This window comes from Boleophthalmus pectinirostris, unplaced genomic scaffold, assembly GCF_026225935.1.
Source record: "Boleophthalmus pectinirostris isolate CB_2022bp ecotype Guang Dong unplaced genomic scaffold, ASM2622593v1 HiC_scaffold_22, whole genome shotgun sequence".
In the NCBI taxonomy this organism is placed as follows: domain Eukaryota; kingdom Metazoa; phylum Chordata; class Actinopteri; order Gobiiformes; family Gobiidae; genus Boleophthalmus; species Boleophthalmus pectinirostris.
This window is the reverse complement of record NW_026571190.1, coordinates 8,935,735-8,961,798: the sequence shown is the minus strand read 5'-3', so window position 1 is coordinate 8,961,798 and position 26,064 is coordinate 8,935,735. Positions and strand designations below refer to the sequence as shown.

Genomic DNA, 26,064 nt, shown 5'->3' with positions numbered 1-26,064 from the left:
ATTTTCTTTCTAAATGTTTTGAGACAAGAAAGACATTTCCCTGACCTTCATTTGCCATAAGAAAGGTGTTCTGTTTTTGTGTCTAATCATCAGAGGTGGGGACTCGCAAGTCGTGACTTGGACTCAAGTCAGACTTGATAGAGTCACTATTTGACTTAACTTGATAAAATGAACTAAGACTTGGGACTCAACTTGGACTTGAAGGTCAGTGATTTGAGACTTGACTCGGACTTGAGCCCTGTGACTTGAGAAGACTTGATGCTTCTCCTAAAAAAATATATGTTTTTAGAAAATACTTTTCTCTTTACATTTGATACATGTGGTGCTTAATTTTACAGGAACAAACTAGACCATGTCCACTTCTCTGTTTGTTACTTTGGATGTAACTGAAGTACTGTGATATGGTGTCATCAAATGTACTAAAGTAATATACAGGACAATAAAGTAAAACAGAGGGAACTACATAGAACATGATCCTTCCTTCTACATGACACCATAACTATTTTTTAGCATTTTTAAATCTTAATTCTTTCTATCCTGACATGTCACACTGAGATCTTTTCAAGACATTTAAAAAAGAAAGATTTGCATTTCTAAAACTCTTATATAAATACTCATATATAATTATGTACCATGACTTTTTAAGTACAATTTAGCTTACAAGTCATATAAATACCAAAAAATCTAAGCTATATTTGGTACTTTGGTTTAAAAACATGAAATGACTTGAAGCTCAAAGCAAATGATTCGGACTTATGGGCCAGTGACTCGAGACTCCACTTGGATTTGCTTGTATTTGACTTGGGACTTGACTCGGACTTGAGGTCAAAGACTTGAGACTTACTTGAGACTTACAAAACAACAACTTGGTCCCACCTATGTGTAATCATAACTATTGTGCAATTTAGACAAGTTTTGGCTTTTGTAAACAATATGGTTGCTGTGTAATTGTAATGGAGTTACCTCATGTCCAATTAGTAAGAATGTAAAAAAGAAAGACAAATGAAAAAATAGCAAAATCTGTTTTGTAGATTGAATTATTTCCACGACACACTTTCCCCAGATGCCCTGCCACAGCAGCTGAGCCATGAAGCTCGACTACGATGTAAAGGTAAGAGTTGTGTTGTCACTTTGTGTATGTGGCACATTTGTATTTACACCCAGTAAATACAGCTATGTCGCAGCAGCTGCAACACGTGCTTTGGATCCTATAGGGAACTTTTGCTTTGCGTTTGAAGCCACCTCAACTCTGCTCTAGAATCAAGTGGCAGGGCTGAAATGTGGCTCAAAGTTTTCTGTGAAATGTGTAAGAAGTGAGCAGAAAACATAGGAGTCATAACAGAATGACTGATTTAAAGTGCATATGGAAGCAGTGGCAATCCTACACTAATTTACTCCCCAGGCCAGACCCCCTCCAAACACTGAGAAAAGACCATCTGAGTCTGTTTCTTCTCTCTCAGCTTCACAAAACACCAGCCTCAGTCACACGATGATGTCTAAGGGATAAAGTGTGAGAAATATCATAGGTTTGCACATGTCATCATTTCTATTTTAAATGTGCAATATGCCCATTTTCTAGTGTGAGAAGGATCTGCTACTACATGTATCCGGATAAGTTTTGTCTTTGCCTGGAATGTTCCACATTATGAGATTAAACATATCTATTTAGCAATTATTCAATCGGATTTCTTTCTACCTTGTAAGCAGGCTTGTCTCTCCACAGATGCCTGTAACTTGGTCCGATGGTGTCACCCCCTTTGTTTCCATGGAGACTGATCTTTTGGATGCCTTACTGCGTGACGTTCCAGGCTTGGAGACACGTGGGTGGCAGACCCTTCACCAGAAAAACTACACAATCACATTTAAAGCTCTTATCATGCAAACTGGCTCTTGTGAGCTTTGTGAGCTCAAAAACATACCTGGAGCTGTGTCTTTCTTTCACACATCGCTGAGAAATCCTGCATTATTAGTCGGCCTACATCTCCAAAGCTCAAAGTACCACCTTGGGATGTCATCAAGTGCTCATTTTCAAATTACAACAGCTCCTTTTACCTTTAGTTCAGTACAGATTGGCACTTCTAGGCCTGAAATAATATAAAGCATCCTGCCAAGGTGTATGGACTTTAAAAACACACTGGATAACTTCATGTATTACCACATCACATCACCAACACAGTCTTTTCTGTAAGATAACAGCTCAGCCTAAATGTGCATGCTTTGTGTATTACATATGTGTCAGTCAGAACTGAAGAAGTAGCTTGGATGAGTTGATAAATGTATTCAAGCAAATCAATTTTGTACAGTTGACAAACTGAATTTCTCCTTTTGCCATGTGTCAGTTAAACAAAACACATCTACACATACTACAGGCCCATTTAATTGCTTCACATTCACAGTCTCAAATGTTTCATCATTAGGTCACTACTCATGTTAGTACCTACGTTTGGCTCCTAATCTGGCAAGAGCAGCAAAATTACCACAACTGGCACCATTAACTGACAATTGTCTTTAATCCTGTATCTCTAGAATCACAGAGGCTGTTGGGCGTATCAAGGCTGCTTTTCACTTGACTTTTGATTTCACACATTTTCAAATTCTTTCATCTGTTTATGAAGGTAAATATTGTAAGAGAATTTAAGTAATGTTTCTTCTATGTACATCTTTTTAATATTGACTCACAAAAGCTATATTTACACCATGATCTTCCCTTGGCACACCATTGGCATACCATTATCTAAATTGTGAAGAAAAATATGAATAAATGAGTAGATTGATATTTGCATGAACAGAGCCACATTCATAATGACAGATACAACTACAACTCAGCGATCAACTTCTCAAATGTGTCCCAGCCATGGATCTGGACCCAGCAGGTTTAAAGCTCACATCTTGTGATGTGCATGTAGCAAAACTGATTTGCACTTGTAGAGAGGGGTAGGGGAGGGGTTGACCAGTCAGAAAGGGGGAAGATGAAGAATACGTGTATCATTCGTTCATTCATTTTTAAAAATGAAAACAGAACTAAGAAAATGAAAAAACAACTATTTTCTTCATTAATTGTCTCCAAAATCAAAAACCATACATACAAAACCTTAATTTCTATAGTACAAGAAAATTATGATAGGACTATTTTGCTTACTTTCATATTTCAAAGGTTTAATGCATATACTAGTGCTTTAAAATCGACTAAAGCTGTTAAATTCTGTTTCATTCATAGAAAAAAATATAAGAAGTGAAAGAGGGTAAATACTTAAACCTAAACAAAATACTTTTTCCTTTTGTGCGAAGGTTTCTGAACAGAGTCCGGTGAGCTCTCCCAAAGACCATCTGCTCCTGAGCCTAGCAACTGAGGTGTACAAGGTCTGCCCCAGTCCAGAGGAGCTTATGAGCTGTCTCATCAAGGACATCCCACTGTTACCGGCCCTTTTACAACCATAAGATCCAAATTGTTGTAGACACTGCAGGTATGTTTTCTACTATTGCAAAATTGACTCTTGTGAGCTTTAAGTCATGTTATAATGTTGTTACCTCCTCAAAAACATAACTGGAGTCAGATGGGAACCCTCAGGGCCTTCAAGGTATTCAGTGAAGGCCCAAGAAAAAATCTATTATATTATATAATATATTTTTTCAATATTTTTTATTCAGTGAGTAATAAACACCACACTAGTAATAATTTCTAGATCATTGTTAGAAACTTGGACTAATGTTTCTTGGGAAACAAAGGGTAATATAATGGAATGGAAATGGACCAATCACAATTTTTCTTCTAGTGGTATCTGGGTAAATCAGTGACTCCTCCTGCAGGCATTGAACTAAAGAAACACCTGCAGGGCCTTTGGTGGCTGGAATGAAGACCCGTGCAATTCAAGTCAATGTGGGGGATGAGTTTGAGATTGACAGTTGTCTTAGCCAATCATATTTCATTGAGTTATGAGTGCTAATCGCTCTCTGCTCGCTCTGTCCCGCCCACTGACGGTGTGTTACTGCTACAGGCTAATGAATGGATAACAACCATGGATCTATTAAACAACAGAGCTGTGTGTTATAGGAGTTAGGACGAGTTCAACTTCAAGTCAAAGTGCGTTCGAGGAACAATTTTTAGGGAGTAATATGTCTTCTCTTCAGCGAGATCCTTCTGCCAAGCAAGAAAAGAAGCATTAAGCTGAAATGAGTGCATTTGGCTGCGGTGAAATCCTACAGCTCTTATTTTGATTCACACACTGGCTAATGGCGGTTAGCGACTTTAGCTTATGCCTCCACAGAGGAGTGCGCGAGGGGAGCAGCACCCGCTGTCGGTGCTGGGACCCTGTGCAGTCTCTGCCGGGGCTGGGGCTCTGCCAGCTCGTTTCTGGGTATAAAAGTAGAGTGGGCGTAGCAGAGGGCTTAAATCTACCTGGTGCCCTAGTGCTAATATGGACTGGCTCTAACTTTTAGATTTATGTGAGATTAAGACTAGTTTTACAACCAGCTCGTGCCCGGACCTTGTGTCGCGGACTTGACTGGACTTGGACCAGTTTGATCTCTTCGTATTGGCGACAGAACCAACAGGACAGTGGATAGAGGATATACTCTGCATCAGTCCTCTGGAGATGGTAAGAGGCTTGTTTTCATTAGTTTTGGGGAAATCTGCGGGCGGAGCCTCACAGGTAAATAGTGTTATACTGTTAATAGTTAAATAGTGTTAATAGTTAAATAGTGCGTAAATGAGCTCGTGGGTGCTTCTCCGGTTGGAGCTGCTCCGGTTGCTCGTGTGCTGTAGGAGCTGCGCTGATGCCATGTGTTCATGTTGTGACCGTAGCCTCTTATCTTATTGTAGTTTTGCTGACGTTGTTGGGGCTGGGTGTGAGCGGTGGATTAGGTTGCGTAATCTTTGCGCTTGGCTGTGAGTTGTGCTCTGATATAGATATAGTTTAACCAATAGTGACCAAAATGACTGTCTGTTTCTGGCATTCGTTATAATACGATATAGCCTATATATAATACATATATTTATAATATGTATTTATCATTTTGGCCTATGTGCCCTCCTAAAAATGTCATGATAGCCAGTAATTGTTCCTAGTGAAGGCCCAGTGTCCAGGTCCACTGTTCGCCACTATTTTTTTTTTTGGTAAGACATTACGAAGTGTACTTTGTGATGTAAACTCATAAATGTGTCTGTGTACACTGGTGCGTGTGTCCATGTGCTCGTGTGCCTAAAAGCGTGTGTAATTCATTGTTAGCCTCTTGAGAGCTAACATATTGCTTCTATTGATCTTTAGGCCTGAATCAACACAGAAGCCTGGAAACTGAGGACAGCGGCGGCTAGCCCTGATAACACATGTACACCTACATATGTCAGCGCCACAGGACAACAGGTACCACTAATATGCTAAAGTTTTGTTTAATGCAAAACTGTGTTGTTGTTTTTTAGCTTTCTACTATGGTATAACATTCCCTCATCAAAACATGCCGAAAGGGATTTTAAATGTCATCCATGCACGTTTGAGTAAAGTAGAGATCTCTCCCTTGAACCCTTCTTAAGGTTAGCTGTAAGATTCTGTCCAATACTCAGTCCTACATCACCCATGCCCCATACGGCAATTCTCCATAAATATACAAAAGTGTGATACAAAAACTGCACACAACAATTTCACAAACTTGATACGATGTGCAGAAGTTTCATTAAGGAAGGATGCACACTGATTTTGTTGTGACAGCGGTCTGAAGGTAGGGAAGTCTCAGTGCATCAAAAACAAAAGTGAAATTTATAAAAATGTTAATACATTGTTTTCAACAAATATAACATTTTCAAAATATTAAAAGGTAACATGTTGATCTAAACCTGTTATGTGTTAGCAGTTTATACCCCACAGAAGTCATATACCCCCTATTTAAAGATAAGGGTTTGACCAGAGGATTAGAAAGAAATTAGCCTGATTTAGCCTGATGGTTTCACTTCGTGGAAACCGTCTGAGCATCTGCATTAGAATTCGTTCGCTTGATGGTAGATGGGTACTTTTTTTTGTTTAACCACTTGCTGCTGTTGGGTTGTGACGTATGTAAGCCGTCGGAATCCTCAGTGGTGTCCAAGTATCTGCCGGCACAACAGCAAACAAAGCAGAGAGTGAACATGTCTGTCAACGACCGTTGTTGTGTCTGTGAGATGAACTTGCAAATTAAAGGTACAATAAAAAATGCAAAGTTTGTATTTGACAAAGGAAGTCCAAAGGAGAATGGTGTATGCAGTCTGCTATCGTAACTCAGTTGGTTCAGTTCTTCGCTGATTGGCCGGTGCGTGGTCTACAACTTCCGGGGGTTTTGCAAACCGTCTAGTGTATTCCAATTCCTGACCTAGATACTGGAGAGAAATTAAATTGAGTGGATGCACTAGGTAGCGCCAGCCTGGCTAGAAAGAAATAGCCATAAGACTGTATTTGTCCTGCCTAAAGAAACAACAGTAGATATTGTTGTGAGTTACTTATTGAGTAAAGGTCTTCAAGTTTAGCTTAACCTATACTAGGTAATATAAACAGTGACAAAGGTACCCATAGGCCTGTTAATTCCACAGAGCAGACCACGTAGTGGCCTCTATATTGTTGAGATTAAGGGCATCTATGACCTAAAACAGCCATTCACAATTATTAACAAATTATTTCAGATTAAATAAAATAGTTGAATATGTTTGTCAGAGATTTGACTTCCCTATGAATTCATATCAGACTAGCTCGAACATCACAATATTATAACAATGAGCAAAGAAATATAAATGGTCCAACATTCAAAATAATTATCAGAAACAGCAAGAGATTTATGTCAAATAAGAATAAAAAGTTAAAAGTGTACAAAAGAATATTTTATAATTTTATCAAAGTAAAAACCTGGGTGCTAAGGAACTAGAAATGGTGCCATCAGGATAGGGCTTTTGGGAAGTACATGAAAACACTTTTAAGATAGGAATTTTAGATCTTGGGCTGAGAAGTCTTTAAAACTATAACATTTTACCTATCAAGAGGCATTTAATCTCTATCTGGTCTTGCTACAAAATGAATCTGTAATTGTTAAATGGACTTAACAACTGTTTTTTCTCTACAGTAGAATGTATATGTAAGAAAGACTTTATTATTTACTATTGTTTAGCCCATTAGTTCTATAATCGCTAACTGTGCTAATTGCTCTGTTAGTTGACTTGAGGCTGTTCTTCCTTCTGTTCTGAGTACATAAGCTCTCTGCTCCCCCGAGTGCCCCCCTTTAGAAGTCAAAACAGCATATGATTTCATTTCACGCTCTTTTCTCTTTAAACAGGCCTGATAACGTGAGCGGAAGGGCCTGTGGTGGGCGCGTGTGCGTGTGCACACACCCTCCAGCGTGTCTTAGCACAGCTCCATTAGCGGGACCACCCCTCCTGCGTTGCCCGGCGATAAAGTCAACACAATATGTTTGGACAATGAGATGCACAAATATTTCAATATTTGTCCTGGAAGCCTGGTCAGCTGACACACACACACAGCAGGATGGGCCCGATATAAATGCACACACACACTCCATCAGAGACACCAGCCCCACTGGACCGGACCGGACAGGCCAGGTAATGTAACCTTCAGTACAACTTTTGAATTTATATTTATAGTCTGTGTATGTAGTGCATTTGGATTAGGAAACATGCTGTAGACTCGTGTTTTTGTATTTTTTCCCCTAAAGATAATGATCACTATTTGGACTAAGATAGAGAACTATCTGTTACTGGCAGAGCTCATTACATGGCTTTAGAGTGTTACATTCAACACACATTCAGTTTACTGTAATAGACCTCAAGAGAAGGAAAAACTACTTTTACAGATACAAATGATGTAATTATGTGATCTCTAATCTGTTTGTTAAAATAATTGTTTAAGTTGAGTCAAATATTCAACTCAGAGCACGAGGCTGTGTCGGGAACTTGAACAGGGTGGTCAAACTATTGCAATATTTTGCACTCAGAAATAGTAATAGAAATGTTATTTTAATTGTAATGAGAATGACAAATAACAATAGCACTCCCAAAACATATTTCATTATGTGCTTTTTAATAACTATCTTTTGTAGAACTTGTCATGGCGACAGGTGTGATCCGCGGTTTCCTGGTCCAGCCAGCAGGATATTTCCCCCTGATGTTCCAGTCCTCTCCTCACACTGACCCAGATGAGGAGCAGACAAATCTGCATCCAGACGAGAGCGAGGAGCGTGATGAGGAAGAGGAGCTCCAGGAGGAAGAGGAAGAGGAGGAGATGTTCTCAGAGCCTGCCTCCACCACACTTGATGTAACCAATCAGCTGCTGCGATTTGCTGATCTTATTAGTCGTGACATCCAGCGATATTTTGGCCACAGCTGTGGTGACCAAGACTCCTGTGACATCTACAATGACTCTGTGTCCTTAACGACCAGCGGGCGTCTGCGTTACTATGACGATTTACTTAAAATAGCCAAAGGAGGGGGTGCGGAGGAAAGAGAGAGTGCTAGGTCCAAGCCCTGTGAAGATGAACAGAGTGTTAGTAAAGGTAGCAGTTTGGGGCCCCTGGCTGAACTGTTTGACCAAAAGGGTCTGAGTCAGGGCCGTCCCATGACCAAGAGACTCCTGCCTCTGAGCTTCTGGACTGAGCCTGGACCAGGTGTGATACCCGACTGTGAGAAGCCCCAGCAAGACCAAGAACAGCCCCTCCACACACACCACCTAGATGGGGCCCAGATGGACTTCAGTGACCTGCTCGCATTCTGGGACTCCCACCCTGAGCCCCCCGAGCCCCTGACTGACGACCACACACACATGCAGCACTGAGCTCTGCTCTTACATATATAGAATGCTGCATCCACTAAGAACTATTGGTTTTGTACAACTGTGAGAGGCTGACAGCTTAAAGAGCCCATATTACACTATTTTGCAATTTATGTTACAATGTTGTTTCTTTGTTAAAAACAGACCTGGAGTTGTGTTTTGTTTCATTCACACATGTTTAACACACAAACCCTGCATATTTAGGCTGAGATCTTCTGTCAAACAAAAAACACTCTGTTCCACCTTGTGAGATCATGTGGTCATACAGGAAGTGCTCCACTGTGTTTTTAAACTCCATACACCTTGGCAGGATGCCATTTAGACAATTTCTAGTCCAGTAACTGTTAGTCTCTACTATACAAAAGGTAAACGATAGCTGTTAACTTGAAAAATACCACTTCATGACATCACAAGGCGGAATAGAGCATTTTGAGGTTTGGAGATGTAGACAGACTAATAATGCAGGAATACTCTAGACGTGCAAATAAAACAAAACACAACTCCAGGTCTGTTTTTGATGAAGTAACAAAATTATAACATGACTTAAAGAGTCGGTTTTGCTTTAAAAGTAATGACACTACAGATATAGTCTATTCATTTGTTTTAATGTATCTTTTTTATTATTTATTTATTTATTTATATGGTTAACTTAAAACTAGGAAACATTCTTGTATCAGTTTATTTCTATTAAACAAGTAGTTAAGATTTGACAATGTCTTTTATGATCTGCTAATGTAAACAGCCCGTGGTGCTCTGTTGACCCATCAGATATGTAAACACACGGATCACTGCTAAACTAGAAGCTGTCCATTATTTACTGCTGCTTGTGACTGGTTGTTTGATTTTACTTTTTGTTGTAATAATTTACTTCACTGTAAACTCAAAGAAATAAAGCAGGATTTGAGAAAACTACTCTGGTACAAAAATTTGAAAAACTAAATCTGATCTGACGGAGTAGTGCAAGAAACACAAAAGTTCAAATCATTTCATATTGTCAACATAAAACCTTGTCACTTGTAGATTTGCTCACCTTGAGAAGAGTGAACAACCTTTAGTTTTGTAAGAGTACTGTTGCTGTATGTTGCTGTTAAAGTACTCTGAAAAGTACTATTTCTTTAATAAGTTAACTATAACTTTTATAGTTGCTGATTTAACAACCTACTACCCACCTCTGTTCATGTGTCTTAAGACCAAAGTTTTTAATTATTTTACTCATTCATGCAGAAAAAATACTAGGAAATAATGTAGGGAGTGTGTTTACCCTTTGAAATAATCAAAAAGAAAAAGTTGCATCACAATAATAATGATAACTTTAAAAACTTAATGATGCTAAATGAGTTTTTTGTGTACAAAGCTGTCACTCTTGTTGTCTACTCTGCTTCTATGCTGATCCTTATATTAATTCAACTGAAATCAATATAAAAAATGCAAAAACATGATACAAAACTTTACACATCTCAACAAACCTGACGAGACGTGCAGTAGTTTAATGAGTGGGATGCATTGCGTTGAGATTGAGAGTGCTCTGAAGGGGGAGTGACTTAACACAGAGAGCAAATAGAGTGCAGAGGGCGAATATAGGATTTTCAGAACAATAAAAAGTAACATGGTGATCTAAATATGTTATGTAATAGCAGTTAATACCCCATCTATCTATTAATACAAGGAACGTCTGTCTATGTGTCTGTTGATTTGTTTGTTTGTTTGTTTGTCTGTTCCATGCATAACTCTCAAACTGCTCATTTGACTGATCTCAAATTTGGAGAGTGTCATCCTAATGGTATGGATGTGTGCAGAGCCAATTTTCATGTTGTTATGGCAAAAAATGCCAAAGATCTGGTCAAATGAGTGATATATCTAGCTGGTAATTCAAGGAACATCTGTCTGTGAGTTGATTTGTTTGTTTGTCTGTTCCATGCATAACTCTTGAACTGCTCATCCAACTGATCTCAAATTTTGAGGGTATCATTCCAATGCTACGGGTTTGTGCAGTGCCAATTTTCATGTTGTTAAAGCAAAAAATCACAAAGATCTGGTCAAATGAGTGATCTATCAATTAATTCAAGGAGTGTCTGTCTGTGTGTCTGTTTGTTTGTTTGTTTGTTTGTCTTTTTCACGCATAACTCTCAAATGGCTCATCCGACCAATCTCAAATTCGGAGGATGTCATCCTAATGGCACAGGTGTCTTGTTAGGGCAAAAAATCCCAAAGATCTGGAAAAATGAGTGATCTATGTATTAATTCAAGGAGCGTCTGTCTGTCTTTGTTGGTTTGTTTGTTTGTTTGTCTGTTCCACGCATACTTCTCAAACTGCTCATCCAACTGACCTCAAATTTGGAGGGTGTCATCCCAATGGTACAGGTGTGTGCAGTGCCAATTTTCATGTTGTTAGGGCAAAAAATCCCAAAGATATTTTAAAATGAGTGATAGGGACTGCATCTTAGGCCCCTACCTGATTCAGAACCAGCCGAAGAATTCTTGAATGTCTGTTACATAAATATTCTCTTGTATCTACACTATCATTATTATATTACCAGTCGGTTACTCTGTCATTTCAGGTATTAATAACCATTTATGTGTACAGTTGGCATATCTTATAACTGTGTATTTGTATTTGCAGGAGGGCGTGGGTTATGCAGAAAAGCTGTTTGCTGTAAGTCAATAGAGATGGGGCAGAGATAGACCAACAGCCATGCCACCACTCTCCACACCACAGGGAAACCATTTCATGATAAAGCACTATAAACTCATTCAAAGGTGAGCTTTTATAAACGGAATGTACTCTACCAGTCAAAAGTCTGGACTCTCTTGTTCATCTGTCTACATTTGATATACGGAAGACATTAAATATACGAAACAAGACATATGTAATTACTTAGTGAAGAAAAAAAGGTGCATTGTGTCACTTTTCTGGTGGAGGATCCGCTAAATGCTTTTCTCAGTATGGTATTAAACCTTTCTATCATCAGGACGACTAAACCAGACCGAGTTACAAGTCAGATCTGTGGAGAGGTGACCCCGCGCACAGTCAGAATGCCTGTTTTTGTAGTTGTTTTTAAGCTATAAAACCACCTGTAATTGAATAAATGTAAAGTAGAGCTGTTTAATGTCATACCGTGGAACATTCTATGCAGAGAAATTATATATCCATTGAAACAAGCAGGTGATGGACTCTACCAGAAAAGTTACACAATGCATCTTCAAATAACTCAACAGTGCAAAGGGTGGCTAATTTGAGGATTTGGTTATAAAATAAAAAAATATATATGTTTAACTACATAATTCCATACATCATATTTCATATTTGATATTTTCTGTTTGTATATCAAATGTCGAACATAGAAAAATACAGAAAAAGAAACATTGAATGAGAGGGCGTGTCCAAACTTTTGACTGGTTAGTAACTGGACTGACTGTGATAAATATGCAAATCCGCGTAAACAGAAAATAAGAAGTACGTGTGATCATTCAACACAACATCTACAAGGCAGCATGTGACTGGCTGAGATCTTCGGTCATCCTCCACGGACCCGGCGTGTGATTGGCTGAAGGGGGAAGGCCAGTGAGATTTCGACACACACTCTGGACATGGGATACTTAAAGCTGTTTAGTGACTCTGGTCCACGTGTACTAGTCTTTCCAGGTGTTGAGAACTAGGTGAGGACATGAGGACATCCACTCTGCTGACCGCCGCTCTGCTGGGCCTGCTCCTCTGGGCGTCCTGCACCCGGGCCGAGGAGGAGGGGGCACCCAAGGAGGCACCCGAGGAGGCTCTCAAGGAAGGAAGCGAGGAAACGAGCGAAGAGTCCAGAGAGGATGAAGTGGAGGAGGCGAAGAAAGAAAAAACTACGGAGATTGAAGAGGAGAACGATGTGATGGTGCTGCATATTAACAATTTTGAAAGAGCTCTGAGTGAGAACAAGTACCTGCTGGTTGAATTTTGTAAGTATGAAATTGCACATGCAAATTTAATATAATATTTCTTTAATTGCTATAATTTGGAAAACATTTACTGTAATTAACTTCTTATTTCAAAATTAAAACTTGGATTTGATAGAATAAACACTAATCGAGGCCCATTCAAATGACTACTTTCAGGTTCCAGGCAATAATATTTAATACAGATGGAAGCAGATAAAATAAATAATGCTAAATCTGGTTCAATGTTTGTCCATTTTTATTTCTAAAATTTAACCAGTTGTAAAAATTTGCACTTGCCTCCATGTGGGACCATGACATCATCACATTGTACAATCTGAAAACCATCAATAGTACTAATTTGAGTATTTTATCTAAAAAATAATAAATAAATAAATCAGATATTCAAATGAAGACTTTTATATAAGCATTTTTGTGTGAGTTCATGGGCAATATTATGAAAAAATACTGGTAGATAGAGACATGCACATCCAAAAAAAGTTGTGACTGCGTGCAAAAAATTGATCTGCACGACAATTCTTTGGAACTCCCAAATGTAAACTCAAAATCTGGGAGCTTTTTCTTTTGCACAAAACAGTGTGTATGACTGTATATAAATTGTGATATTCAGTTACAAGAAATTTTCGATTTAAAAACTAAATTGTACTTAACACACTGGTTATAAAGAGTGTTAATCTCGTGTTGTGAGATAAAACTTTGTCCAGGTGTTTTCCCTCTTTCGTCTCCCACAGTTGACCTTATCCCACAGGTCACCGCGGCAACCGTCACTGAGATACCAGTACCACATTTACATTTTATCCACCTCCTAACCAACTGTATCCAAACTCTATTCAGTGATAGCTGTTAAAAGGCCCATATTACACTATTTTCTTATCAACGTTATAATGTTGTTTCCTCATCACAAACGTACCTGGGTTTGGGTTTTGTTTCATTTACACATGTTTAACACACAAATTCTGCATATTTAGGCTGAGTGCTTCTCTCAAACTGAAAACTCCACACACCTTCACTATCATTTGGATAATTTCAGTCCAGGAATCACCAATCTCTATTTAACAAAAGGTAAAATGTAGCTGTTAATTTGAAAACTAACACTACATGATATCACAAGGTGGAACAGAGCATTTTGAGATTTGGAGATGTAAACAGACTAATAATAAATGTCTTATATTTTGCAAAACTGACTCTTGTGAGCTTTAAGCCATGTTATAATGTTGTTACCTCAAAAACATATCTAGAGTTGTGTTTTAGTTAGGGATGTTTTGAGTAACATTTCATATTTTTCTTTTCCACCTTGTGATGTTATGAAGCGGAAGTTTTCAAAGTAACAGCTACCTTTTGCCTTTTGTTCAGCAGAAATGGGCAATTCTAGGGTTAAAATCATCCAGAGGATTCTTGTGAGGGTGTATGGAGTTTTAAAACACACTCGAGCACTTCCTGTATTTTCACATGACATCACGAAGTGGAACAGGGTGTTTTCTGTTTGAGAGAAGAACTCAGCTTAAATATGCAGGGTTTGTGTTTTAAATGTGTGAATGAAACAAAACACAGCTCCAGGTATGTTTGTGGTAAGGAAACAACATTATAACATAACTCAGAGAATAGTGTAAATGGGCCTTTTAGTCTTGAGAATGCAGTTTGGGTCAGATAAATATACATAATAGTTTTTTGAGAGCTTTAACCTCCCCTTTTTCATTTCTTTAGTCGACTACAGCTCTAATACCTATTTTATTTAGTATGATTTCTTTTGTTTTCCAGATGCCCCATGGTGTGGACATTGTAAGCGTCTGGCCCCCATCTATGAGGAGGTGGCTGGGAAACTGAAGCAGGAGGAGAAGGACATGCGTTTGGCCAAAGTAGACGCCATCGAGGAGAAGGAGCTGGCGGAGGAGTTTGAGGTCGGAGGGTACCCCACCATCAAGCTGTTCGTCAATGGAGATCGCTCAAAGCCTAAAGACTACACAGGTATGTACTGGAATGTTCCACAGTATAGCATTAAAACTATCAATACCACTTTATAACTACACCTTATTTAGGCTTAATAAAACAATTACTTTGAGAATAGGTTGTCAACAGAGGCGGAAAAAATATGTAATGTGCTGCTAATGGGGCTAACTGGTATATTAAGCTTTTCCCAAATCCCATAGGAAGAAGGACAATAACGTCTTTCCCCTTGATAAAATTCACCAAACATTCTCTTTGTTCCGGCTTTAAATCCTCGATCTCAGGAATAGCTGACAACACTGAATATATGACTCTTCGCTGATTGGCTGGTGCTCGAACTCGAACACTTTTGGGGGTTTTGCAAACTGTCTAGTGTATTCCGATTCCTGACCTAGTCGCTGGAGAGAAATGAAATTTAAACATAATTACTAGTAGGTTTAAAAGCTGGTACCACCACTCTGCCTCTTATTCCTAAAATACTTATGTAATAATACTGCTTTTACAAATAGATCTTGTACTTAGCGCTGAGTAAAAAGGCCTGGTTACACTGTTTGCTTCAGTCAACAGTAATTAGTGTCAGACTTCGTTTCTGGTTTGTAGTTTGACTGGAGTAAATAGTGTTTGTTTTGACAGTTTCAAGTAGCCTCTTACAGTTATAGGAAAACAATGCTGTTTTGGGTGTGGACAATGGACCGCTGTGTGAATTGCATTTGTTGTATTACTTACATAATTTACAGAATAAGAAAGTAAGACATTAAAAATCGCAATACAAACTAATGCAGATCATAAATAATCATCATAAAATTTACATTAAAATAAAGAGAGAGGAGTTAAAAGCTACAGAAACCTTTTGAGCCTGGATCCAAACATAGTCAGAGTAGAGGGAACCACCACAGCTATAAAATATAAACAAGTGTAGTGAGTTGGGCGAGTTCCGTGTATTGACTCTTTGCAGCAACATCATGCTGGGGAGGCTCTACATATATGCCTAGAGTGGAATATTCAGCAGTTACCATGATAACAAAATGGATTAAAAGAACTCGTTTTCAGTTCACTTTAACAACCATTTTAACAAAAAGGTGACAGTGACTAACTGAAAAACTGATGGCTTGGGGACTTGCTTAACAGCACAAATCCTCTCACCAGTTGTAGTTTCAGATAAGATAGTTCTTTATGTTCAAATTGCCTTAAAACAAAGCTCAGATTAAAGTCTATTTTGACTAACAGAGCTTCAGAGAGAGTTAGTATGAAGCCAGATGAACAGAGCCGTCATTTAGCGTCACACCCCAGGGAATGTTGATGACATTAGCCACAAAGAATCAATATTAAAAATTTTATTATATTATATTATATTGTATTCATAATATTATATTGTCTGTAATTTCTTGGCTTGCTTATGTTCATTAAATCTTAAACTGTAAATTAACAGTGTTCTTGTGTTTGTTTGAAGAAGTGGTAAGTTACAAATACATTGTTCTGCATTCCAAAAGCCACTTATAAGAAATTCACCAGGCTGGCACCACCTAGTGCCTCCACTCAATTTCATTTCTCTCCAGTGACTACGTGCAAGAACTCTGAAAGTGCGAGTCCGGGCACCAGCCAATCAGCGAAGAGACATATATTCTGTGTTGTCAGCAATTCCCGAGATCGAGGATTTAAAGCCAAAATAAAGACAATGTTTGGTGATTTCATCAAGGGGAAAGACGTTATCGATCTTCTTCCTATGCGATTTGGGAAAAGGTTAATATACTAGTTAGCCCTGTTAGTGGCACATTACATACATCACGACCAAACAGCAGCGATTAGTTAAATTAATAAAAAGTACCCGCCTACCGTCGAGTGAACGAATTTTAACGCTGCAAGGTCAAATGGTTTCTATGAAGTGAAACAAAATGAAACCGGCTGATGAATCAGGCTTATAAGAAATAACGAAATTATTTAATATGACTACAGAATTGTTGTGTGTCTTTTGTAGGAGGGCGGTCTCCTGAGGCTATGGTCACATGGATGAAGCGTCAGACCTCTCCTGGTGCCCCCACCCTGGACTCCCCCTCCTCTGCTGCACAATTCATCGACGCCCATAATATCTCTGTAGTGGGATTCTTTAAGGTGGAGCTCAGGTTACATCTTTAATTAATGCTAATGCAAAACTGTATGCATCATATCAAAATTCTAAAATGCAAATCAATACTAGTCTCGAAACTAGATACTCATTTGAGGAGGTATCAATACTAAAAAAAGTCACAGGACAGAAATGAACCTTTCCTGAATAGCTTTAGAATGATCTTGAGCTGCATCAGAAGTATAAGAGCACATAAACTAGTATACGCACATGGACCACTACGGAACCTACCTGGACCACACATACAAGACCACATGGCAGGCCTAACATATAAGAAAGTACTACAATTTAATGTTGAAAATCACATTCTATTGACTAAAGAGTGTTTTTAATTATCATTGTGGTATCAGAATCAGGATTACTGAGTATCAAGTCTATTCCTTAGTATTGGGACAACATTAACTCAAACACAGAGATTTTTACTTACTTATTAATTTCTTGCTTTCCCTCTTAGTAATCATTTGGAAGTAATACAACCCAGTTTATATCTGTCTATTATGCATTTAAGAGCCTTTACACCAGAGGGTCTTTCAAGAAGATAACAAAGCAGTTTCCAAAGTGTATCACAAATTAAAATAAATAATACACATTAGTAAAAAAAAATAAAAAAAATCTACAATCTAAGCCATAAGAAACAATAACACAATTTTCAATTTTGACAAGTTTTCTTACACACACAACCATTCATTGTCATAATAATTTTAATAATATTTTCTAAAAATGATAAAACACTGATTTAGTTGATTATTGATCCAAGAATTTATTTTTTGTTGTTGTTGTTTTTGTTTGTTTTTTTGCTAACTTCTTGTTAAATCACCTTTGCGGAGCTTTAATTCCTTATTTTCAAGATACCATTTTTGCAGATCAACCCCCCTTTTTTACTGCTACTGATACATGCCCACTGCTGTGTACTTACTTTGTTCTCCAATTTAATTTTCTTAATTGGTGATGTGCAAAGGATTCAGCAGTGTCATTTTGGTACAAATGAAAAAAAATCCTGTGTGATGTGCAGCTATTCATCGAAGGGGCCCACAGCTTACACAAGTTTACACAGTTTTCTAATGCAGAAGTCAGAAGCAGAGTTTCTTTTATTAAGATAATTTAGGCAAATTATAACATAATGATGCATAGTTGTCATAGATTATAACTACAAATACAAATACACAAGCATAATATGTGTTCTTTAAAGTACCGTAACCATACTTATTCTAAGAAAGTTGTATAAAGTTGGTATTTATATTTAAAAATAAAAACTCTAATTGGATGTGTGTGTTTGTGTCAGGATGTGGAGAGTGAAGCAGCCAAAGTCCTGGATGAGCTTTATTTCAGCACGGATGTCGAGTTCGCCAAGACGTCCAGTCCAGAGGTGTTCAGCAAGTATGAAGTCACAGCAGACTCTGTGGTGCTCTTTAAGAAGGTAAACACACACACACACTGACAGCTCTGTACTACACTGGTACATACACAATGCAGCAAGTAATAGTATTGTTAGCAACAAATGTAATCATAGAGTATTGATGTAATTTGGGGAGGCCGTGGGTGATTGATTCATAAATTATTACAATGAACAATAATATACTTACAATACTGAAAATAGTATGTAGCATTTGACAACCAACAGAGAAAAAACAAATAAGAGACTGAAATAAAATCATGTTTATTGGGTATTTTGATTGCACTGAGCGGACTTGCATCTCCACATACCTGACTTTCTTTTGACTTTGACATTGTTTATGCTGTAGTATGGCATAAAAGGATATGTACCAGTATTTTAGCAATCTCTCCTGGGCCCTATTCAAACCTTATGTCCTCCTTATGTCCAATGCTCTGCCCACAAGTCTGCATCACCCAGGCTCCCACATGACAGTTCTTCATAAATATACAAAATTGTGATACAAAACTGTACACATCACCTCAACAAACTTGATGCGATGTGCAGTAGTTTCAGTAGTGGGATGCATTCTGATTGTGTTGTGATTACACTTTTAAGAGGGAGTGATTTAACTTAGGGCTCAAAGGTAGGGGAGACTCAGAGCATCAAAAACTGAAGTCAAAACATGTTAATACATTGTTTTTGGCAAATATAGCATTTTCAAAACAATAAAAAGTAACATGGTGATCTAAATATCTTATGTGTTAGCAGTTAATACACTGTAGATGTCAAATACCCTCTCTTTAAGCAAACTAAAGTAAAAAAATAATATGCCTGTATTGTTTATATCTAACTTTTTCTTTAGATTTGCTTGTGAAAAACAGATGGTTGTTATTAAAGTTGGGCAACAGTTGCTCAGTTGGTAGAGTATTTGTCCACTAGTCCAAACGTTGGACTTTTAAATCCTGCTCTCGACATAAACATCATTGGTAGAGTGATCAGATCCACTGCCCCACAGGTTGGCTGGTGTGATTCCAGCTCCCACAGATGAATGCAGATGAATGTGTCCTAGGGCACTTAACCCACCCCACCCCCATGTCTGTGTACACTAGTGTATGAATGAATGAATGTGTGTTTGAATGGTGTTGTCAAAGTTTTCAGCTTGTCCAAAAAAGAGTGGAAGTAAAAGGCTGGAGACCAACTGAAGTCTTAAGCAGGAGAAGTTTATTTACCATCAATACTTGAAAAGTCAACATGGTATGATTTCAAAAGTGAACATAGTATGATCTTTGAGTGTTCGAGCCACTTTTCTATGCTTCCGAAGGAAGAGGTTTATAAAGCAAGTGTGGTGAGACTCTGAAGGCCAGTAGACAGCAATATGCCACAATTTAGATAATGGTATGTCAATGGTGTACCAAGGGAAGATCATGGTGTAAATATAGCTTTTGTGAGTCAATGTTAAACTGAGAGGCACATGGAAGATAAATTACTTAAATTCTCTTACGAGTGGTTCCTTGTTGTAAAGCGCTTTGAGTGTCTTGAAGGTGGAAAAGTGCTATATAAAAATTTGACCATTTACCATTTTATATCTACCTTTTTTCTTTTTTTAGATTTGCTTGTGAAAAACAGATGGTTGTTATTAAAGTCTTCACGGGAATCATAATGATATATAGTTTAAAATCTTCTGAATAGATTTATAATAGTATTACCATTGGCAGTTGTGATTAGTAGTTAGTAGTAGAGTATAAGTATTGCAGTAGAGCATGCAAATTTTAACACCAAGCAGAGGTTTAGGTTTACAGTTGTATTTGTTAATGTGTAGTATTTGAGTGGAACATTAATGTGTTCCAGTTTGACGAGGGCAGAGCGGACTTCCCTTTGACAGAGGACGGCACACTGGACAAAGGCAACCTGACCAGCTTCATCCAAGAAAACAGCCTGGAGCTCATCATCCACTTCAACGCAGAGGTGAATACACACACACACACAATATTACAATATCACTGGCCCTGTTGCAAACTGAGCAAGAACCTGATTCATTGTCTTCTATGTTTTAAAATATGGATCTCAATGTGTTAAATATGAAGAAACAACTCTGGAATAAAATGTAAAATCCCTATAGGTGACATTGTGGGCTAAAAACCTCCATTAATCAAAGCTGCATAGTATTAGTGGATGAAAAGTTATTTAAAAAAAAAATTGTTTTGTTTGTGTTCAGAAATCCCAGGCCATCTTTAGTTCCAGTGTGAAAGTCCACACCCTGATGTTTGTAAACTCCACCATCGATGCTCACATGGCTCTGGTGGAGGAGACCCGTGCTGTGGCCAAGGACTTCAAGGGAAAGGTAAAACTAATACTGCAATTACTACAACTTCAATTCTTACTATTACAACTGTGACTACTGTATTGGTATTACTAATACTATAAAAATTAATATTGTGAGCCCCTCTCAGATCTGACTTAAAGATAGTCTCTCTTCTCTCATTCAGATTCTCTTTGTTTTGCTGGATGCAAATGACGAAGCACAGGTTAAAATCCTGCAGTACTTTGGTGTACAGACAAGTGAGATCCCCACTGTCCGTATGTTTGACATGAACAGCAGGAAGAAGTACAACCTGGCCCCCAGCCCCTTCACTGCACAGGCGGTCAGAGAGCTGTGTCAGGGGGTGCTGGACGGGACCACACAGGTAACACCAGCTCTACACTCTTTTTAGATTCTATGATTTTTGATTTTGAGGTATATTTTTAATTCACAGTTCACATTTAGTTAACTTTTCTAGTGGGGAATCTATGGAGATGTTGCTGATTTCTTTACCTGTAATCTTCCACAGTATAACATTAAAGAAATCCATTTATTAAATAACAGGTTTTTTTATGGATATAATATCCTTAAGGACATTACTGTGGATGGGATCCCCTTTCCACAGATCTGAATTGGCTTGGAGGCACCACCTAAATATGTTTATCTTGTGGGAACATCGCAGGCAAAGCTATAACTTTTCCAAGGAGACAAGCAGGTGGTGCATCCTCAGAGTATGCATGTTAAACACCACAAGCCTATTCTTGTGTTTCAACCTTCTGTTTATATGTGGCTTTCTGAGGTTTCAATTGTTCATTAGTATTTACATGCATACAATGTATAGAGCAGGGGTCTCCAACCTGTAGCTCAGGAGATGCCAGGAGCTCTCCACCCACTTCCAAGTAGCTCGCCAAGGCGTTTCAGAATTATATGTATTGTTCTGAAATAAACCACAATTTTGTTATTTAAATGCCCATTTCTACTGTATATGTATCATTTTGATGCCTAACTCTGTGCACTAATAAATGGATAATGGTTTCATTGGCATCTAACTGGACCCCTTAAGGTTGTGGCTCTTATGCTCAATTTTTCATGAGCGTTTAAATTAGTAGCTCTGGCAGTTTTATTATGTAAAGGTAGCTCAGTGGAGGAAAAAGGCTGGTATAGAGTGTTATAGTGTTGTGTCAGACACAGTACATCCTCATGACACAGAGTGATACAGCAGTTTGTGTGTGTTTGTGTGCAGCCGTTCTACATGTCAGAGGAGATCCCTGAGGACTGGGACAAAGGCCATGTCAAAGTGCTGGTGGGAAAGAACTTCAAGTCTGTGGCCCTGGACTCCACCAAAAATGTGTTTGTCGAGTTCTGTAAGTCATATCCACTTGTTTCACCATTTTTTATTATTATGTACAGAGGTTTATAACATAGACAAAATTGTATTCAACTATCACTCCAATTAAAAAAATTATATTAGTCATCCCAAAAAATGGGCAATTGTTATGTTTCATTCTTATTTATAGTCAAAACAATCATTTTAAAATCATAAAACATTTGAAGGGCAAGAAACAGAACCAAGACAATTAGAAGAATATAAAACTGACAATTTTCTTTGATCACTTTAGATCAGGGGTCTCAAACCTTTTTCCTCCGGTGACCTACCTTTACAAAACAAAAATGCCAGAGAGCTACTCAGTTTAACAAAAGACATTGAGTGTATAAAAGAGCCATGGCCGTAGATGGGTACAGGTAGATGCCTATAAAACATAAATTATTAGTGCACAAAGTTAGGCATCAGAATGATACATTTACAATGGATAACAGCCATTTAATTAACACCAAATTTTGTTATTCAGCACAATGCATATAATTCAGAAATCTCTTGGCGAGCTACTTGGAAGGGGTTGGAGAGCTACTGGTAGCTCCCAAGCTACAGGTTGGAGATCCCTGCATTATTTTCACAGATTTTATGAAAAATATATCAAAATTCAGTTCAAAGTGCATATCTGAAGCACTTCCAGAGTATTAATTTGAGACAACAGTGAAAAATTTACAAAAATTAAACAAAAACAAGTTGAAACAGCAATTTAGATTTACTTTTGATTAATTATCCCTAACCAACCCTGATCATTCATAAATATTATGGCATTGTGTTTGTTTTTCTATAGATGCCCCGTGGTGTCATTTCTGCAAAGAGCTGGCCCCCATCTGGGATAAACTGGGAGAGAAATACGCCAATCACACGGACATCATCATAGCCAAGATGGACGCCACAGCCAATGAGGTGGAGGACTTGGAGATCGGAGGCTTCCCCACTCTCATATACTACCCAACGGAAGGCAAGGTGGGCTACAGGCAATACAGTTTCAAACTCAATTTTCATACTAAGTAATAGACTTGATACTCAACATTGATTCTGATGCCATGATGATAATAAAAAAAGCTCTTTATTTAGACTTTAGTATACTAGTCTATGTGCTCTTATACAGCTCAAGATCATTCTAAAGCTATTCAGGAAAGGTTCATTTCTGTCCTGTGAAGGTGACTTTTTTAGTATTGATACTTGCTCAAATGAGAATGTAGTTTCGATTCTAGTTTTAGCATCAGTTAGTATCTGATTTTCCATAAACTAGACTAGATTGACCCTTTCTGGAATCAATGGGTCAAAAGAGTCTAGTTGAACATGTTACTACTATGTGTTGCTAGTTATTACATTTTTTAGAATGAGGCAATTGATGGTTGACTGAAAGTATTATGGGCCTAAAACTAGCCAAAATTTTAATAGAATGATTAGAAAAAACTTTGACTAAAACTAAAATTTCTTGTCAAAATTAACTTGGAATAAGTATTGTACTGTAAAATGCATATCGTGGTAATCGTACTGTAAAATCTGTATTAACACCAGCCATTTAAAATCCTATACCATGTAGGGTTGTCAAAAGAAAATCAGATACTAATCAGCACTTAAACAATTAAAACTACAGTATATACTTATTTCCGAGTCAAGTCCCAAGTCAAAGATAGGCAAGTCCAAGTCGAGTCTTGAGTCACTGGCCCATAAGTTCAAAGTCAAATTCAAGTCGTCTGCTTTGAGCTTCAAGTCATTTCAAGTCTTTAAGCCAAAAAAGTACCAAATATAGCTTTGATTTTTGCTATTTATATGACTTTTAAACTAAATTGTACTTAAAGAGTCATGGTATATGAGTATTTATATAAGAGTTGTAGAAATACAATTTTTCCTTTTTAAATGTCTTGACAAGAGTGCAAATTATTATGGTCAGAGTAGAAAGAATTCAGATTTAAAAGTGCTTGATAACAGTTATTTTGTCATGTCTGTGTTGAAATGGAAGGATCATGTTCTATGTAGTTCCCTCTGTTTTACTTTATTGTCCGTTATATTACTGTAGTGTATTTGATGATACCATATCACAGTACTTCAGTTACATCCAAAGTAACAAATAGAGAAGTGGACATGTTCCAGTTTGTTCCTGTAAAGTTAAGCACCACATCTATCAACTGTAAAGAGAAAAATATGTTCTAAAAACATATATTTTTTAAGTCACAGGGCTCAAGTCCAAATCAAGTCCCAAGTCACTGACTTTCCAGTCCAAGTTGAGTCCCAAGTCTATGTTTATTTTATCAAATCAAGTCTCAAGTCCTAAAAATATGAGACCACATCATAATAAAAAATAAAGAGGAAAGTACTGTGATTTATGACTCGGTATAGAGTGTTGAGTATATTTTTTTGTATCGAAATTGAGTTTGTTAAAAAAACAAAAAAAACAAAACAAAACTAATTTTTAAAGCTAGTGTAACATTCATGTGGGAGAGCACTTCATTAAACAAGACAAATGCAAGCTCCAAATGAGTGCGGAGAGTGGGTGGAGGGGGAGGCCAGGGGTGTCAAAGTTCTTCCTCTCAGCATTCGTGTTGTGGATACTGAAACCCTCAGAATTCATTGCATTGGTTTGTTAGTTTAACGGTTCTGGTCAGACCTTGATGATGAACATTACAACAAAAACGACAGCTTTAATTTGATTTGATGTTCTTCAGGAGGTACGGTATAATGGAGATAAGACTTTGGAGAAGATGTCTCAGTTCCTGGATAATGGGGGAGTCATGCCTGAGGAGCCAAAGGACGAAGAGGAGGATGACGATGATGACGATGATGAGGATGACGATGAAGAAGTTAGTGATGAGAAAGACAATATACTTCTACAAAATGTTTTCTTAATAAGATTTTAACATTTTTTTATTTATTTTTTACTTTCAGGAGACCGTCGCACCAACAGACTCACCAGCCAACAAAACCTCCAAAGATGAACTGTGATTTGTGTCTTTATAATTTCATCCACTTCTTGAAAGAGGGAGTATTATGCAACATCTTTTTTTTTCTTTCTTCCATGTCCTAAAGTTGTTGAGGTTGTAGATGTCATCCATGCACATATCAGTATTTTAGAGATTTCTCCTGGGCCCCTATTTGAACCGTCCTTATAGTTAGCAGAAAGATTGTGTGGAATACTCAGCCCACAAGCCTACGTCACCCATGCTCCCACACGACGATTCTCCATAAATATACAAAAACATGATATAAAACTGTTCACAGCAACTTGACAAACCTGATGCGATGTGTTTCAGTGAAATGCAGGCTGATTGTGTTGTGGTAGCGCTCTGAACGGGGAGTGACTTGAGCCAGAGAGCAAAGGGAGGTGAGGCTCAGAGCGTTCTAAAGCGAATATATAGCATTGTCCACAATAAACGGTAACACGGTGATCTAAATATGTTATGTGTTAGCAGTTAATACCCCAAAGAAGTAAAATATCTCCTATTTATATAACTATTTCTTCACAATATAATGAATTTTGTAAGGAAAGAAAATTTGGCTGTGGGTATCTAATGACGGTCTTGTTTGTATTGTATTTCATTTAAAAAGAGTAAACTGTTGGCTGTTGCTGTTACCTCTTGGATACACATACTAACTGTATTATAATGAGGGTGCTGCATAATTAGGAAAACATACCTTGCTCCAATTTTTGACATGGATCTTATTTGACATGTGTAAATTATTTGTTATTTTATGAAACTGTAAATTGTCTCATCACAATATGTTGTTTATTTGTTGTGAATAAAAATATGGTTTCATAAAAATTAGGATTAAAATCCCTTTGTTGTTATTTATGTATTTATTGAAATGAGTGACTGTCCCAGTAACCTGTAAATTTTAGACCCTTCTTTTCATCAGGAAAAAACTGGGGGGAAAAAAACCTTCAGGAGAACCAGAGTGACTAAACCAGGACTAAACCTACAAAGAACTACAAATAAACCAGGATTGAATCAGGACTAAACGAGGGCTAAGCCAGAACTAAACCAGAACTAAACGTAGAATGAACCAGGACTTAACCAGGGCTGAACCAGGACTAAATCAAGACTGAACCAGAAATAAATCGAGAGTGAACCAGGACTAAACCGAGAATGAACCACAACTAAACCAGGGCTGAACCAGGAATAAACCAGGAATAAACGTAGAATGAATCAGGACTACACAAGGGTTGAACCTTGACTAAACTGAGAATGAACCAGGACTAAAGCAGGACTA

General features: G+C 37.8%; 2 protein-coding genes across 2 annotated transcripts; both read left to right on the top strand.

The window, feature by feature from the left end:
- The first annotated feature begins 8,075 nt into the window (after window positions 1-8,075).
- On the top strand, window positions 8,076-8,798 carry LOC129410262 (protein PERCC1). Its single transcript, XM_055157803.1, has one exon. The coding sequence runs from the start codon at window positions 8,076-8,078 to the stop codon at window positions 8,796-8,798; it is 723 nt and encodes a 240-aa protein (XP_055013778.1).
- A 3,615-nt stretch (window positions 8,799-12,413) lies between these two features.
- Window positions 12,414-25,454, top strand: pdia2 (protein disulfide isomerase family A, member 2). Its single transcript, XM_020932964.2, has 11 exons — window positions 12,414-12,737; window positions 14,493-14,699; window positions 16,654-16,787; window positions 18,083-18,217; window positions 20,024-20,140; window positions 20,391-20,516; window positions 20,662-20,859; window positions 21,718-21,838; window positions 22,637-22,812; window positions 24,522-24,656; window positions 24,742-25,454. Exons 1-11 carry the CDS (start codon window positions 12,461-12,463, stop codon window positions 24,796-24,798), a joined length of 1,683 nt encoding a protein of 560 aa, XP_020788623.2. The 5' UTR covers window positions 12,414-12,460; the 3' UTR covers window positions 24,799-25,454.
- Window positions 25,455-26,064: the final 610 nt, after the last annotated feature.

Bases quoted from the DNA above. Each gene is read 5' to 3' on its own strand.
- pdia2 (XM_020932964.2), top strand. From the start codon at position 12,461: ATGAGGACATCCACTCTGCTGACCGCCGCTCTGCTGGGCCTGCTCCTC. The intron at 16,788-18,082 runs GTGGAGCTCAGG...TGTTTGTGTCAG, and splicing joins CTGTAGTGGGATTCTTTAAG to GATGTGGAGAGTGAAGCAGC. The intron at 20,517-20,661 runs GTAAAACTAATA...TCTCTCATTCAG, and splicing joins CCAAGGACTTCAAGGGAAAG to ATTCTCTTTGTTTTGCTGGA.
- LOC129410262 (XM_055157803.1), top strand. From the start codon at position 8,076: ATGGCGACAGGTGTGATCCGCGGTTTCCTGGTCCAGCCAGCAGGATAT.